The following is a 13,558-nucleotide window of genomic DNA, read 5'->3' as shown; positions in this document are numbered from 1 at the left end:
TTTTCAATTCTGGCTTTGATAGTGTTTGTTCGAATTGCTTGTTCTTGGGCTGCAAGAATCAAGCTCTCAGTCTCCTTTTTCAAAGTTCCATTTGTGAGCCACAACCAGGTTTTTTCCTTGTCAATTTTGTCCTCAATTTTTTCTAGGAAGTGTCCATGGAGAGCATTCTTTAGCCAGTTTTCACTTTTGCTTTGCACTGTATTTTTATGGTATTCACTCTTTGTCTTTTGCACTTTGAGCAGTTTCTGCTGTTGACTTCCATCAATGTTGGTGCTTCACTTCTTCTTCTTCTTCTTCTTCTTCTTCTTCTTCTTCTTCTTCTTCTTCTTCTTCTTCATCAATAATAATAATAATAATAATAATAATAATAATAATAATAATAATAATAATAATAATAATAATAATTTGAATTTATAAACCGCCTTCCCCCTAGGGCCGTGGTGGCGAACCTTTGGCACTCCAGATGTTATGGACTACAATTCCCATCAGCCCCTTCCAGCATGGCCTTAAGCCCCTTCTAGCTTCAGGCCCTTCTAGCTTCAGCCTTAAGAAAGATAACTGATGAACCAATGGTTTTATGTCCAGAATAAATGACGTAACAATTGGAACAAAGTTTGCAACAATGATTGTTTGGGTTGTTCAGAGGTGTCTAGAGAAAATTTAGAGAAAATGAATTAGATGGTTTAAGAAAGTAATGTGAGGCTGATGCAACTGTCTGTATAAGTTAGTCTAAAAACCCCACATCTCTCAAATCTGGGTTGTGATCACACTATCATGTCATTTTTTAAAAGCCTTGGTAAGAATTTTAGAAACTGCATTTTATCTTTAAATCCGGAATAGAGATTACCTGTATGCTGCTTTATTTATGATCTCATTTATAAATGCTAGTATTTTCTGTATGATAGAGGTTTATTTAATCTGTTCAAGAGTAACTAGAGTGATTTTAAATAAAATTCTTAAAAGACAACTTTAAGTGATTGTTGGCTGGGATGCAAGGTTTTTACCAGGACCTAGTACCTGTACTCAATGACCATTGGAGAGATTAATCATTCTTCATGCAGCCTTGAGGTTTAGTGCTTAAACCTTAAAGGGTTGCTTTAAAACAGTCAACAACATTTTTTCTTTTCAAGTACCTGTTTTAAGTAATGCCAATCCATGGGTGGGAGAAACAATCCAACCTCTTTTAAACAAACTCCATTGAGAAATCTCATCAAGAACTTTCCGGAAGTCCACGTAAATCATGTACCTTTTCCTGCATTTACTGAATGGCCTAAGTAACCTATTATGCAAAGCAATGAAGTCAGTTCTGATGAAATGTGCTATCTTACACACATATGGTCATGACTCTAATTGGAAATGCATCAGATTCTCAAAGACAGCTATTAGATTCCCTCTTCTTTCCTTTGTTTCTAATCAGAAATTAATTTAAGAAATTCTTGTTAATAACCATGCCATTTACACTCTTATTCATCGTATTAGAAGAAAACATGATGACAGAAAACAAATGCCGGGGGCAGTTCAGCATGGCTTCACCACCACCCGTGATAATTTCAAATACGTCACAATCTGCATTAAGTTATGCAGTTATGAAAGCTCTGTGTCATGTCTGCAGGCTCTAAAAGCAAACCTCTTTATCAATGTGCAGCTGCTATTGTTGTTTACATTTCAGACATGAAAGATGCAGGGGCTGAAGGCACCTTAGATTACCTTTGCTCTGCTCTGAAAGCCTCCTCCTTAATGCCAGGTGAGCAGGAGCTGACTGTGTTGAAGAAAAGGCCTGATGCATATGTGCAGAAATATGTTCCAAAATATTATGCTGCCCTTAGAGAGGCCGCACTGAAAAGAGGTTTCAGTCCTAATCTCTAAATTACCTGTATCAATTAGACAAAGGTATCTGCTCTTCAAAAACATGGAACAAATACTCAAAGCCACATAAGAACTGTCTTACAAAACAAAATTGGTCACAGTAGCTTGGTTTCTTGTGGTGTGTTTGTGGAGAGCCAGCATGGTGTAGTGGTTAAGAGCAGGTAGATTCTAATTTGAAGAAAAGGGTTTGATTCCCCACTCCTCCACCTGAGCAGCAGAGGCTTATCTGGTGAACCAGATGTGTTTCCGCACTCCTACATTCCTGCTGGGTGACCTTGGGCTAGTCACAATTCTTCAGAGCTCTCTCAACCCCACCTACCTCACAAGGTGTCTGTTGTGGGGAGAGGAAGGGAAAGGAGCTTGTAAGCCACCTTGAGTCTCCTTACAGGAGAGAAAGGTGGGGTATAAATCCAAACTGTTCTTCTTGTATGTGTGGATATTAATGTCAATGCAAGTGCCTCAAAACAGAAAAAAAATATCTCCTAGGCCTTCTTTAGAACCACAGCTTTACACCAAGAAGCATATATAGCCGAATTCCAGTGTAATGCAGTACTTAGCAAGTCAAATAAAGTGAGGCTCCCATGATACGAAAACATCTCTCAGTATCTTATCCCTACCTTCTGCTAACCCTCCCCCATCCCCAGCAGCCATACACAGCTAAAATAGTGGGGAAACAAACATTGAGGTAACAAACGGGTATTCGCTGCCATGTGGCCTTTCATTCCTAATCTATAAATCATCCACGAAGCGTGCAAGAAGTTCAGGAAGTGACAACAATTTTAGAAGCTTCAGCGAGGCATCTGTGTAGAGTCTTTAGAGAATGAGGTAGATTTCAGGCAGCAACTTACCACATGGCGTGCATGTAAGTTGGAGGTAGACGAGGGCTGCTAACAGGCGTGCAGTTGTAAGACCGCATGATCCTTTCTGCCAACAAGAAGTTACGAAAGAGGCTTGCCACAAGTAAGTCTTGCCTGAAGAGTTTTTGGAAAAGATCTGCCAGCAAAAAAGCACAAAAGAGGAATAGTGTGCATAGATGGACAAAAGTGATAAAAACAATAATAAAATGAGAGATCTGAATATGCAAATGTTCCCTGGCAAGCAGTGCTGCTGGAAGGGGAGAAACAAGGGGGCTGTAATCATCCTAGGGGCTCACAGAGTCAGGCAAATCATGACATTTGTTTTTCATATGATGCTTGGGATGGGTCTGGATGCTGGTGAATGGAATACAGGAGATCTTCATCTTGGGGCACATAGTGATGTTTGCCAGCCCAGCAAACATTTTACATTTACATTTTAAACATTTTAAACACTCTAAAAATAGCTAGTTAAGTTTTCAACTGAGCCTTTGTACCTAGGCATCAGTACTGTGCTTCTGCATGGTTTCCACTGTCACAGGATATTAATAAAACTCTCTAATCAGCTCAACTTTAATGCTACTATCTCCTGCCATGTGGTAGCTCCTCTAATTCTAAGGCTTGTGATACCAAAGCTTCATCAGCAAATACTGTGGAGACCAAAGTATGCAAATGATGGAGGCTCAGGGTATCACAGAGTTATAAGTGGGGAAACCCTGTTTTCTTTATTCAATTTTTTTTTCTGGGTTTTCATTACTTCCTATTTTTTATCAGTTTTTTTTTATTAAGTTTCAAACTCTGGCCCCCTTTTATTCTTGTCAAGCTATATATAGCTAGCAATTCTGATATTTGGCTGCCAAAAGTCATACCTCTGGGTAGGACGTTCCATGCAATTGTATCTGTGATGGCTGTAAAGATCCAATTCAGTTCTCCCAGAGGCGTTCTCCTGTCATTCAGTCTTCCAGGAATTCTACAAAAAATAATGAAACGTTATTGCTAAATAGACATAAGCTACATTTATAGCACTGGCTATAAAACTACTATGGTCGTTTTTCATTCTATCATGGTAAGCTTACAGTTTAGAAAAGGAACCATGCTTTATTCACATGTTCCAAATGTACAATGTGCATTTTCATGACTTAACTTGCTTTCACATGGCAGTTTATCCCATGTACTGTTCCCATTCCCAGACTGCAGCTTTTGCCATTGCAACAATTCATTAGACTCCAAAAGTTCAAATTATGAACACCATCAAGGAAATGAAACCACTAGATAACAACAAAATATCTTGTATAGTTCAGAATAAATGGTAATAAGGCAACAGGGGAATACTTTTACAATCTGTTTTTCTAATTATTCAGTAAGGACGACCTGCACACTAAATCACTGAATGAATGGTCTAACCAATCTTTTTTTGAAAAAAGGCAACTAGGAAGGTAATGGAAAATTTAAGCAAACATAATGTAATAGGATATTACTTTTGTAATCACTCTACTTCCCATTAAACAAACATTCTGTGAGTCTGACATCACCATACCAAAAAGCAAAGGAATAAAGTAACAATTATATTACAGAGAAAGAAGAGGAAGAATTGGTTTTTATACCCCATTTTCTCTACCTCCAAGGAGTCTCAAAGCTTACAATCACCTTCCCTTCTCTTCCCCACAACAGACACCTTGTGAAGTAGGTGAGGCTGAGAGAGTTTTGAGAGAACCGTGGCTTGCCCAAGGTAGTCCAGCAAACCTCATATGGAGGAGTGAGAAAACAAACCTGGTTCTCCAATTAGAGTCTGCCACTCTTAACCACTACACCATGTAGATCCACCCAGAGGTGTTTCTTTACAAAATGACCCCCCATGCCCAGCCCCCAGCTGAACTTCCCCAGTCCCCTGCTGTACCCCTCCGCAGAATGTCCCCCGTCCACCGCAAACAAATTAACTGAGTGGCATAGGTTGGGCAAGTGGGGTGGGCCAAGTGAATGGCAGGCAAACAGCATGAGATGGGTGAGGCAGGTGAGCAGGGCAGGTGAGCAGCACGGTCAGGCAAGTGCCATGGGCCAGGCTGGTTGACCAGGGGAGGCTGGGCAGGGCAAGCAGCATGGGCCAGGCTTTCGGGGTGAACAAGCAGTATGGGTGTCCAGAGTGGCCAGGGAGGTTCAGAGCTAGTTTAGCTGAGAAGCTGACACCTGTATAAATCTGCCCCCTCTTGCCCCCCCCCCCCCCCGATATGCCATTGGACTCACCTACATTTTTATCTTTCCTTTCCTCCAACAAATGCAGGGCAATGAACATGAGACTTCTCTTCTCTCTAGTAAAACTAAATGCTGCCTCTTCCTGCACTTTTGCCACGGGAGGAAGCAAGAGGAGTGCCAACACCCATTGCTGTCCCTAGTGGTCAGGTCTGAGTGGAGCAGCCCCTGCAGTGCTGGAGCTCTGTTTGATCCTGTCCGTCAGCAGCCCTCTGAGGCAGCAGAATACAAAGAACCTTCCCTGTAAATGAAACTGCCAATCCACCATTGCTTTCTACCTCTCAGGTTCAACCACATCTTGCTAGACAGGTTGCTAGACAGATAAAGCCAGTATATTGAATTTCTAATTATATCAACTGACGGCATCTTTATAACCAAGGAATTTCAATCTGGAAGGTATTAGCACTCTTGGAAAACACTAATGAAGGTGGAACATCAATTTCTTCCCTGACATGTAAATTTTCTAAATACATATAATCCACAGGGATTCTTTGTGAAGAAGCCACTGTGTTCATTAAGAATATTAGATTCATTAGGGAGAAACATTATAAAATGCCTCTTCTGGCCAAGAAACCCTGAAATGCCAAAAAGCATCCCAGAGCACCCAAATTACAAACTGGTGCCTAAACCCAAGCAAATAATAATAATTATAACAATAAATCAGACAGGATTACCAAATATTAGTGCTCAGGCATGGGATTAGGATTTGCTTTCAGGATGAAGGTGTTTTAGGGAAGCTGTATTTATTTTTATCAGAAATTTCAGTGTCTAACAGCTTGGTGCTGAAAATTATGGACTATCAGACCATTGTTACGATTCATTTGAAGTGGTTTCAGTTGTGTTTTATATAAGTTTATTGCTGGAATCCATGTAAGTCACCTTGAATGCATACTCTGAAAGGTAGGCTACTACATTTTAAAACAAACGACTATATTAATGACTAATTTTAACTGCACCTCTTGTTCCAGGGAAGGAAAGAATTAATCGGCTAATAAAGTTGTTGGTAGAAATTACTTTTGTTTGCATATGTAATAAGCTCAGTTGGAACAACAGTGGGAAGAGGAGGACGTGCAATCAATCAGAGAGCACTTTCAAAGCTTCTTTCCCAATGAACCACACAACTGTGGATCTTTCATCGCCCTCTCCTCCAAATTTCCATGATATTTCGCAGACCTTTATTTGCTCGTTATACTGTTTAAAGAAAGAGGAAAGTGACACTAATCAATTCTGAGCATGGCAGCTTCCCAAGTAACAATCTCCAGCCCACACTGTTCATATCTCTTGAGGCTTGATGGAAATTGCACTAGCACAGATTCACAAGGTTGAACATTGGGAGGTAAGAAATCAATTGAAATCTCTGCAAACACCGAAATGTTTACACAGTGACCCTCTCTCCAGCATAGTAGAACTGACAGTAGCTCAAGGTAAGTTTAGCAGTTGATAAAGCAGCCAATGATTCTGCAATTAGTTTACAGGAGATTAGAGAAGCCATATTGTGCGGTGCTGTAAATGATCAGCAGACTGTGAATTCTCTTCAAATCACTTGTATCAAAAGTACACATGCAAAAGGGATGTGGGACCCTTCTACTGTGAAGAGAGGCTGTAGAAGTTAATTTTATCCATCAAAGAGGAGCAATGACAGTCAGATTCTAAAAATATTTTTGGAGCAAAAGTATTGTCACTGCTTAACAACACCTCTCACCCTGCCCCCATATAACTTATCTGCTAACACCCACCAAGTTCTTGGTAGATAGCAAATAACTGACTGAAATCCATTTTTACTTGCAGAGAAAACTGTAGCCATTATTTATTTCCTTCCTGCCTTCCTGCCTTCCTGCCTTCCTGCCTTCCTTCCTTCCTTCCTTCCTTCCATCCTTCCTTCCTTCCTTCCTATCAAGTTACAATAGATTTATGCTGACCCTGTAGGGTTTTCAAGACGTTCAGAAGTGGTTTGCCATTGCCTGCCTCTATGTCACACCCCCTGATATTGCTTGGGTGTCTCCCAGGGTTGAAACGGAGTATGTGACTGAGCCATGTTCACCCAGTAAGTTTCCACGGCAGAGTGGGAATCTGAACCTGGGCTTCCCAGAGGCTAATCCGACACCTTAACCACTAAATTATGACCACTCTCAATGTAACCAGTATTAGCAGTTTTCTTTCACTCACTGCTCCTGAAAAACATTATTCCCAGAGCAGGATTGAGCTCCATCGGGCAAAGTTACTTACTGGTTTTATAACAATGAAATTCAAACATAGAACTAAAATAAGCTTCTGGTTATATCCAGACATTATATTATCCCAATGAAAGATTTATGCCACACTTGGACTTCCACTATGTTGAACACACAGTGGAAAGAATTCTATAGGTTAGGAGCAGGGACTGAATACAATCCTGCATCGGCTTGATTTGTGATGAAACAGCCTGCAGCTTCTATGGACTAGCAGACCATTTATTTTTAGAGCCCCCCCCCCCTTTGTTCAGAAGCAGGAGTCCTTGATCACACTGCTTTGTAACAAAAAGGCATCTCGGGTGTTATGGGTTTTCCCAGTTGTATGGCCGTGTTCCAGTAGCATTTTCTCCTGATGTTTCGCCTGCATCTGCGGCTGGCAGATCCTCTGAAGATGCCAGCCACAGATGCAGGCGAAACGTCAGGAGAAAATGCTACTGGAACACGGCCATACAACCTGGAAACCCCACATCACCCTGGTGAGTCTGTCCATAAAAGCCTCCGACAATACAGAAGGGCATCTGGCTATCAGAAAGGGTCATGCTAATTCTTCAGCCACCATCAGGCTTTGCTATGGAGACATCACCCAAAGAGGTGCCCCTCCCAGAGGCTCCCACAGTATGATTCAAGTGCTCCAAGCTGAAGCAAATGGTCCTGACACTTGGAAGTGAAATATCACACCAGACACTCCGGCTCTGTTACAATGTGTGGGCAATACATCCCTGCCTTACTGATGCCCTCTATTCTCTTCAGAATTCTGCCAAATCATTTCATTTCTGGCACAGTCCTGTTACTCATGGGGTGGGGGTGGGGTGGGTATACAGGCTTTATTCAAAACTTGCTCTGTGCTGTTGAGGCGGCTCTAAGTTAACACAATATGGCATCCCTCCAGAAAATTTCTCTGTTGAGAAAGTCACAGAGATCAGTTGCAATAAAAGCCTGCGAAATGTGCATTCGGCTTGGTTAAGATGTGCAAATGGAGAGGTAACAACATAAATTTACCTCATTACAATAATATGTACTACAATGGATCTTTTCGGAATGTAATAAAAAGGCAGATGGGAGTCTATCCTGGAGCTCTGAAGCTTAAAGTGTCATAGCCAAGCGCTTGGCTGTCTGATATAAATCTCTTTATAGGCAGCCTTGTACTGTCACAGCACAATAATCCTCCGAATGGACCAATTAAACATCACACAGAGATGTACTCAGAGTTTAATTTCTGTAAAATCTCAGTGTTTGTAAAACTCTTACAAGCTTGAGAACGTTCCTGTCCCTAACAATTATACCTGGGGGCAGGGATTTCAATCAAGCAAGCCATGTAGTTCCTCCTGTTCAGAAACATGAAGTTTTTCAGGAGAGAACACATGCACATAGACACAAATTCTGAAGGATTGAAAACAAACCTACTCAGTTCCCAACAGAAGTTAACCTTCCACTGATAGCAGTCATTTAAGCTGATTCAACACTTGTGTCACAAAACATACCCTTAATTATCTCTAATGAAAGCAGCATAAGGTGGTCAATCAAATTTCATGTGTCCTTCCCATTTTTAAAAGCCACCAAAAGATGATCAAATGGCGCAAGGTGCTCAATCTGCTCATCCTCATTAAAGCGTAAACTATGTTTGAATTGTCTGAAAGTACAAAGATGTCCATCTGTAAGAACATAAGTGAAGCCCTGACTTCAAAAGACTATTTATCTGTGAACCCTGTTTTGATCACATCACATGAAAACAAGGCCTCTTGTTGTCAGTTAAATTATTTTCCTCATAATGGACAACTGGGATTGAAATGGTAGACTAATTTTTCAACGTGGGGATAATGATTTTCTGGGGTGGGTGCGTTGCATGCTGTAAAAAACAGGAAACCTCACAATTCACCAGTTAAACCAAAATATGTCTTTGAATACCTGAAAGATATTAGAGGACCAGAATATATCACACAAAGACCCACGAAAAGGAACTATCAGGTTGCATCTTGCACAAATCTATTAACTACCTCTGAAATTCTCAGAATATACTACGCTAATTCGTATGAGATTTCAAAAATGGAAATTTTATCATTGTGGCAGATTCTGACTGCCTTTTGACATCAGATCCTCAGCTATGAATTAACAGTTCATTGAAAAGGGAGAGCCTTTGTAGTCAGGGATGTAAAACTTACAATTGCAAAGTGCAACTAATTGCCTATTCACAATCTTAACATCAGCTGAATCTTCATTTTTATATGTTAAAAAAATCATTGTGGACTTATTGTTCTCTCTTCCCATGTATTCATTTTCTCTTTCTTCTCAGTGGCCTTTCTGTGATCTTCTCTGTGACGTTCCCAGCCACACCAGGATAATGCTCCTTCCCTCTCACAGGCTTTGGGAGGTAGACTTGGCAGAGGTGTAGCTCCAAGGGAGGGGGGGTGCAACACGCCGGGCATGCCCCTGTGGGGGTGTGGTGGGGCATTCCAGGGGCGGGGGCATTCCGGGGCGGGGATGGAGGACACATCAGTGCACCAGGTGCTTTCCTCCTTTGCTACGCCTCTGAGGCTTGGTAACTTCTTAGCAACAACAAACAACAGACCACGACACAGACACTAAGCCCTGCTATTAGCTCAGATGACCACTAAGCAATGTTACAACCAACCACATCAGTCACGTCACTGGGGGCTCATTCAACAAAATTTTGAAGCAAGAAATCAGCACAAATTTGGCAAATTAGTTTATTAAGATGGGTTGCTGGTCAAGGGGCAGACAGGTGTTACTGGTCCATGAATACATGTGCAGGGGGGTGGACCAGCCTCCCACCTCCCCAGGACAGCAATGGCAGCCCGAAGTAAGCCCCACACTGATCTTTATTGTGAACACCTACATCTAAATGTAGACCAAAGTTGTCTTTCTCACTGCTGATGTTGAATTATCTTTGCAAAGCTAGAATTATTTTACTATTGTCAACTGCTGGGGCTGTGAATTTTTACTGTGTTTATCTTGTATGCAGCTGAGCTTTGCAGGTATCATGGATGATGTCTGTTGCATTGTATAGCTATTTGGCCTCCTTTTAACTATTTTGTTCACCATACATAAACCACACACTTATAGAATCCATTTCTGACATTAGATGAACAGCCCATAAAAGCTTATATCTTTCATATGCCACAAGACTCCATTTTGCTTTCACTATAGTACGTGTTTACTCCACTAGAATATGTCCAAATAGACGAGACACAGTTGGGACTATCACCCCAGCATTATGATCTAACAATACTAACAGACCAGTAAGAACCATGAATCAGCTAAATACATCTGCTTCTAAACAAATTGTAGTTAATGAGGCTGTATAAAACAACGGCTTTGTGACAAAGTCTTGCAATATAAGGCCAAAGTGTAATGAAGCCACTGATTTGTGCAGAATTAGCTATCATTTAAATTGATCCTGCTATATTCAGCTCCCACCAGCTCCATTATTTCTCGGCCACCACTGTTCTTTTAATACTGCCAGATTACAGTGCTTGGGTAATAGAAAAAACACCACTGGCAGAGCTTACCTTCTATATAACTTGAAATGACACAGAAATCTATCAGGTTTGAGATGCTAGACCAAACTACCCTGCATTCCATTGGCTTTCTGACTCTGTCTCCAAGTCCTTCCAATTTCTCTTGCCTGCCCACTTCTACCTTGACTACCTCTGGAAGCAATGTAAGGCTTTGCCCCAGTCATACATTTTCCCTTTCTCCATCCAGTGGCAGGGGGGGGGGGCGGGGGACACCCTGGGTGCACGCTGTGGTGGGGGCATGGCTAGGGCATGGCAGGGGTATTCTGGGGTGGGGCGCGCACACACCCTGTTCACAGGTTCCCCTTGCTCCACCCCATCTCCATCTCTCTTCATTATCAGCTCTCCATCATCCACCTCTCTCTATTTCTATTCTGCAGTTCATTTGTTTTACAGCATTCTACTCAGGCATCTTTTCTCTTGACTATTTTCTCTAGCTTTTTCTTTCCACTTCCACAGCATATAACAGCCCTTGTGTATTGAGGGGTTTCTTTCTTTAGAACTCCTTTTTTATTGGCCCCTGTTGTTCTCGGATCCTTACCTCCTAAGCCCTTGCCTCACACTTCCCTGGACATTTCTTCTTGCTTCATCATCATTTCCACCACATATTGGCTGCTCTGCAATTTCACTCAGCCACTGGCCTCTGGCCTCCTGCCCCTTCATTTTCCTACCTCTTGGGGCCCTTATCCAGTTCTCAATATGCTTATAAGGTTCTTTCTTGCCACAGGGCCTAAATGACTACTTTCTCTTCTCCCACAAAAGATGGATTGCTGACAATCTTATAGCTTGGCAATTTGAATAGTTCATATATATTTTAAACTATAACACATCTCCACTAACCTATGTCAGAGGCTTCATCACCACAAAAGCAATATAATTTAGATGCTCTGGAAGAATATAATGAGATGAGATGGGGGGGGGAGTGTTAAATGAACTAATAGAACTATGCTAAGAGATATACAAGTCAGTATGTTCTTTCATTCTGATTCTAGGGTTCATAGTTTACCATGGCATATATAGGAGCAAATCCTGAATACTTACAGGCACATAAACATTTAAGGGACAACAACTACTAGATGGCATACCACAGCTAGGAGTACAGGTCTAGAAGGGGAAAGTAAAAATCCTTCATTTCCTTTCTCATCAGGTGCATGCTAAAATGAGAAGTGCTTCTGCAAGGTTCTGACTTCCAAATCTATTACAAACAGAAGTTAAAAACTCACAGTTCCAATTAAATATTTTTAAATTTTAAATTATTTATTGGGTTTTTAAAAAATTTACACTGGTCCAAGAAAGAACACCGTGGCTGTGCACGCATATGCATGCACGCACGCACCCACCCAACACACCATGTTTTAAGTTTGCTATGCCACCAATAAAGGACAAAAATTACATGCACCTCAGTGAAGCAAAGTATAAGGTCAGATGACTCTTACAAAATACTTGAGGGAAAGGAGTTGATTTTGTTTCCCTTGAAGCCATCACATTATACTTTGACATTCATAGGAATGCTTTTGACACAGAAGACCAACTAAAATATATTTGTAACTGAAAAGAAAGACATGGGCCAGATTGGTCCAAACCATACTTCTACTACTTCACTTTCTTCGTCTATCAAATATTCCTGGCAGCTCTCCCTACGGAGCTGAAGTTCACCACAGTCTGTTACAAGGTTAGGGCTATGGAAAGGTCATTAAACAGCTTGCACTGGGCATCACAGTCAAACTTCCTTCTTGAAAATCTAGTGAATTTGTATGACTCACTCTTAACTATTGCAGGAACATCTAACATCAACAAAACCATGCTTTCCACCTCTATCAGGACAATAGTTGTCTTGCATTTCATTGATGGGTGAACAGTCACACTATACAAGCATCATAATGCTGCATATGTTCACAAATAGTCACAGCCTATTCTGATGAATATTACCTAGCAAGTGAAGTTCCAGACAGCAGGGTTTAACAAACCTTCAGCTATCTAATTACCTTTGGTTCTTTGCACTGTCCCTAAATCCTTGGTTGTTTCAGCATGCTGCCATGGTCTCTGGGATTTAATCCAAGGGCCTTGTGGCATAAGGCTAGGACCCTGTCAAGTCAATTGCAGCTGTGTACATTTAAGCTCCATTGGCCTCTTCAGACATAGAAGAGAACAGAAGATTACAATAGGAGTATCTGTGATTGAAAGATAGGATTAACACTCCTTAGCTAGGCCTGGTTTATATGCTAGAAACATATTTTTCATCCCTTACCTGAAGAACAAAGCAACATTTTCTGGAGGCTGATGTTCAGCCCCAGGGGTTAATGGGAAGGATTTTAGGACTGGTACACCCCCTTTCAAATCCACACTTGGTCATTAAATTTATCAGATGACTTCGAGCTTACCTTTCCTCTCTTTCTCAGGCTAACAGATTTATTGTGAAGAAAAACTGGGGAGTGAAAAACATTAGAAGGGTCTAACATGGTGCAGTAATTGAAAGTGTTGAGCTAGGGCCTGGAAGCCTGGAGTTCAAATTCCCCACTCTGCCATGGAACTCACTGGATGACCTTGTACCTATCATGCTCGCTTAGCCTGACCCATCTCACAGGGTTGCTGAAGAGTTAACAAAGGAATGAGAGAATCATGTATACCTCCCTAAGTTCTTTGGAGGAAGAGCAGTATATAAATGGAGTAGATAGAAAGAACCTTGAAGAACAAATGCACTAAAAATATAATAGACAGACTGACCATGTATCAGACAGACTAACCATGTACATTGACTCTTGGTTAGGATTCAGCTATGGTGATTAGTACAGGAAGTCACTAACAGCACTTTGAGACTGTGGGTTGG

At 41.3% G+C, this 13,558-nt stretch overlaps 1 protein-coding gene across 6 annotated transcripts in view; it reads right to left on the bottom strand.

The window, feature by feature from the left end:
- Positions 1-13,558, bottom strand: part of RPTOR (regulatory associated protein of MTOR complex 1) — a 458,205-nt gene that overhangs the window by 192,786 nt on the left and 251,861 nt on the right. For all 6 annotated transcript variants that reach the window (XM_048488432.1, XM_048488434.1, XM_048488435.1 and 3 more), the window contains exons 8-9: positions 3,590-3,690; positions 2,715-2,859 (exon numbers count right to left, since the gene is read on the bottom strand). In XM_048488432.1, coding sequence (XP_048344389.1) covers positions 2,715-2,859; positions 3,590-3,690 — 246 coding nt within the window. The remainder of the gene's footprint in view (positions 1-2,714; positions 2,860-3,589; positions 3,691-13,558) is intronic.

The sequence above is a fragment of the Sphaerodactylus townsendi genome, linkage group LG03 (genome assembly GCF_021028975.2).
Source record: "Sphaerodactylus townsendi isolate TG3544 linkage group LG03, MPM_Stown_v2.3, whole genome shotgun sequence".
Lineage (NCBI taxonomy): Eukaryota > Metazoa > Chordata > Lepidosauria > Squamata > Sphaerodactylidae > Sphaerodactylus > Sphaerodactylus townsendi.
Note: the sequence above shows the minus strand (reverse complement) of the source record. Positions and strands in the feature narration are given on the sequence as shown.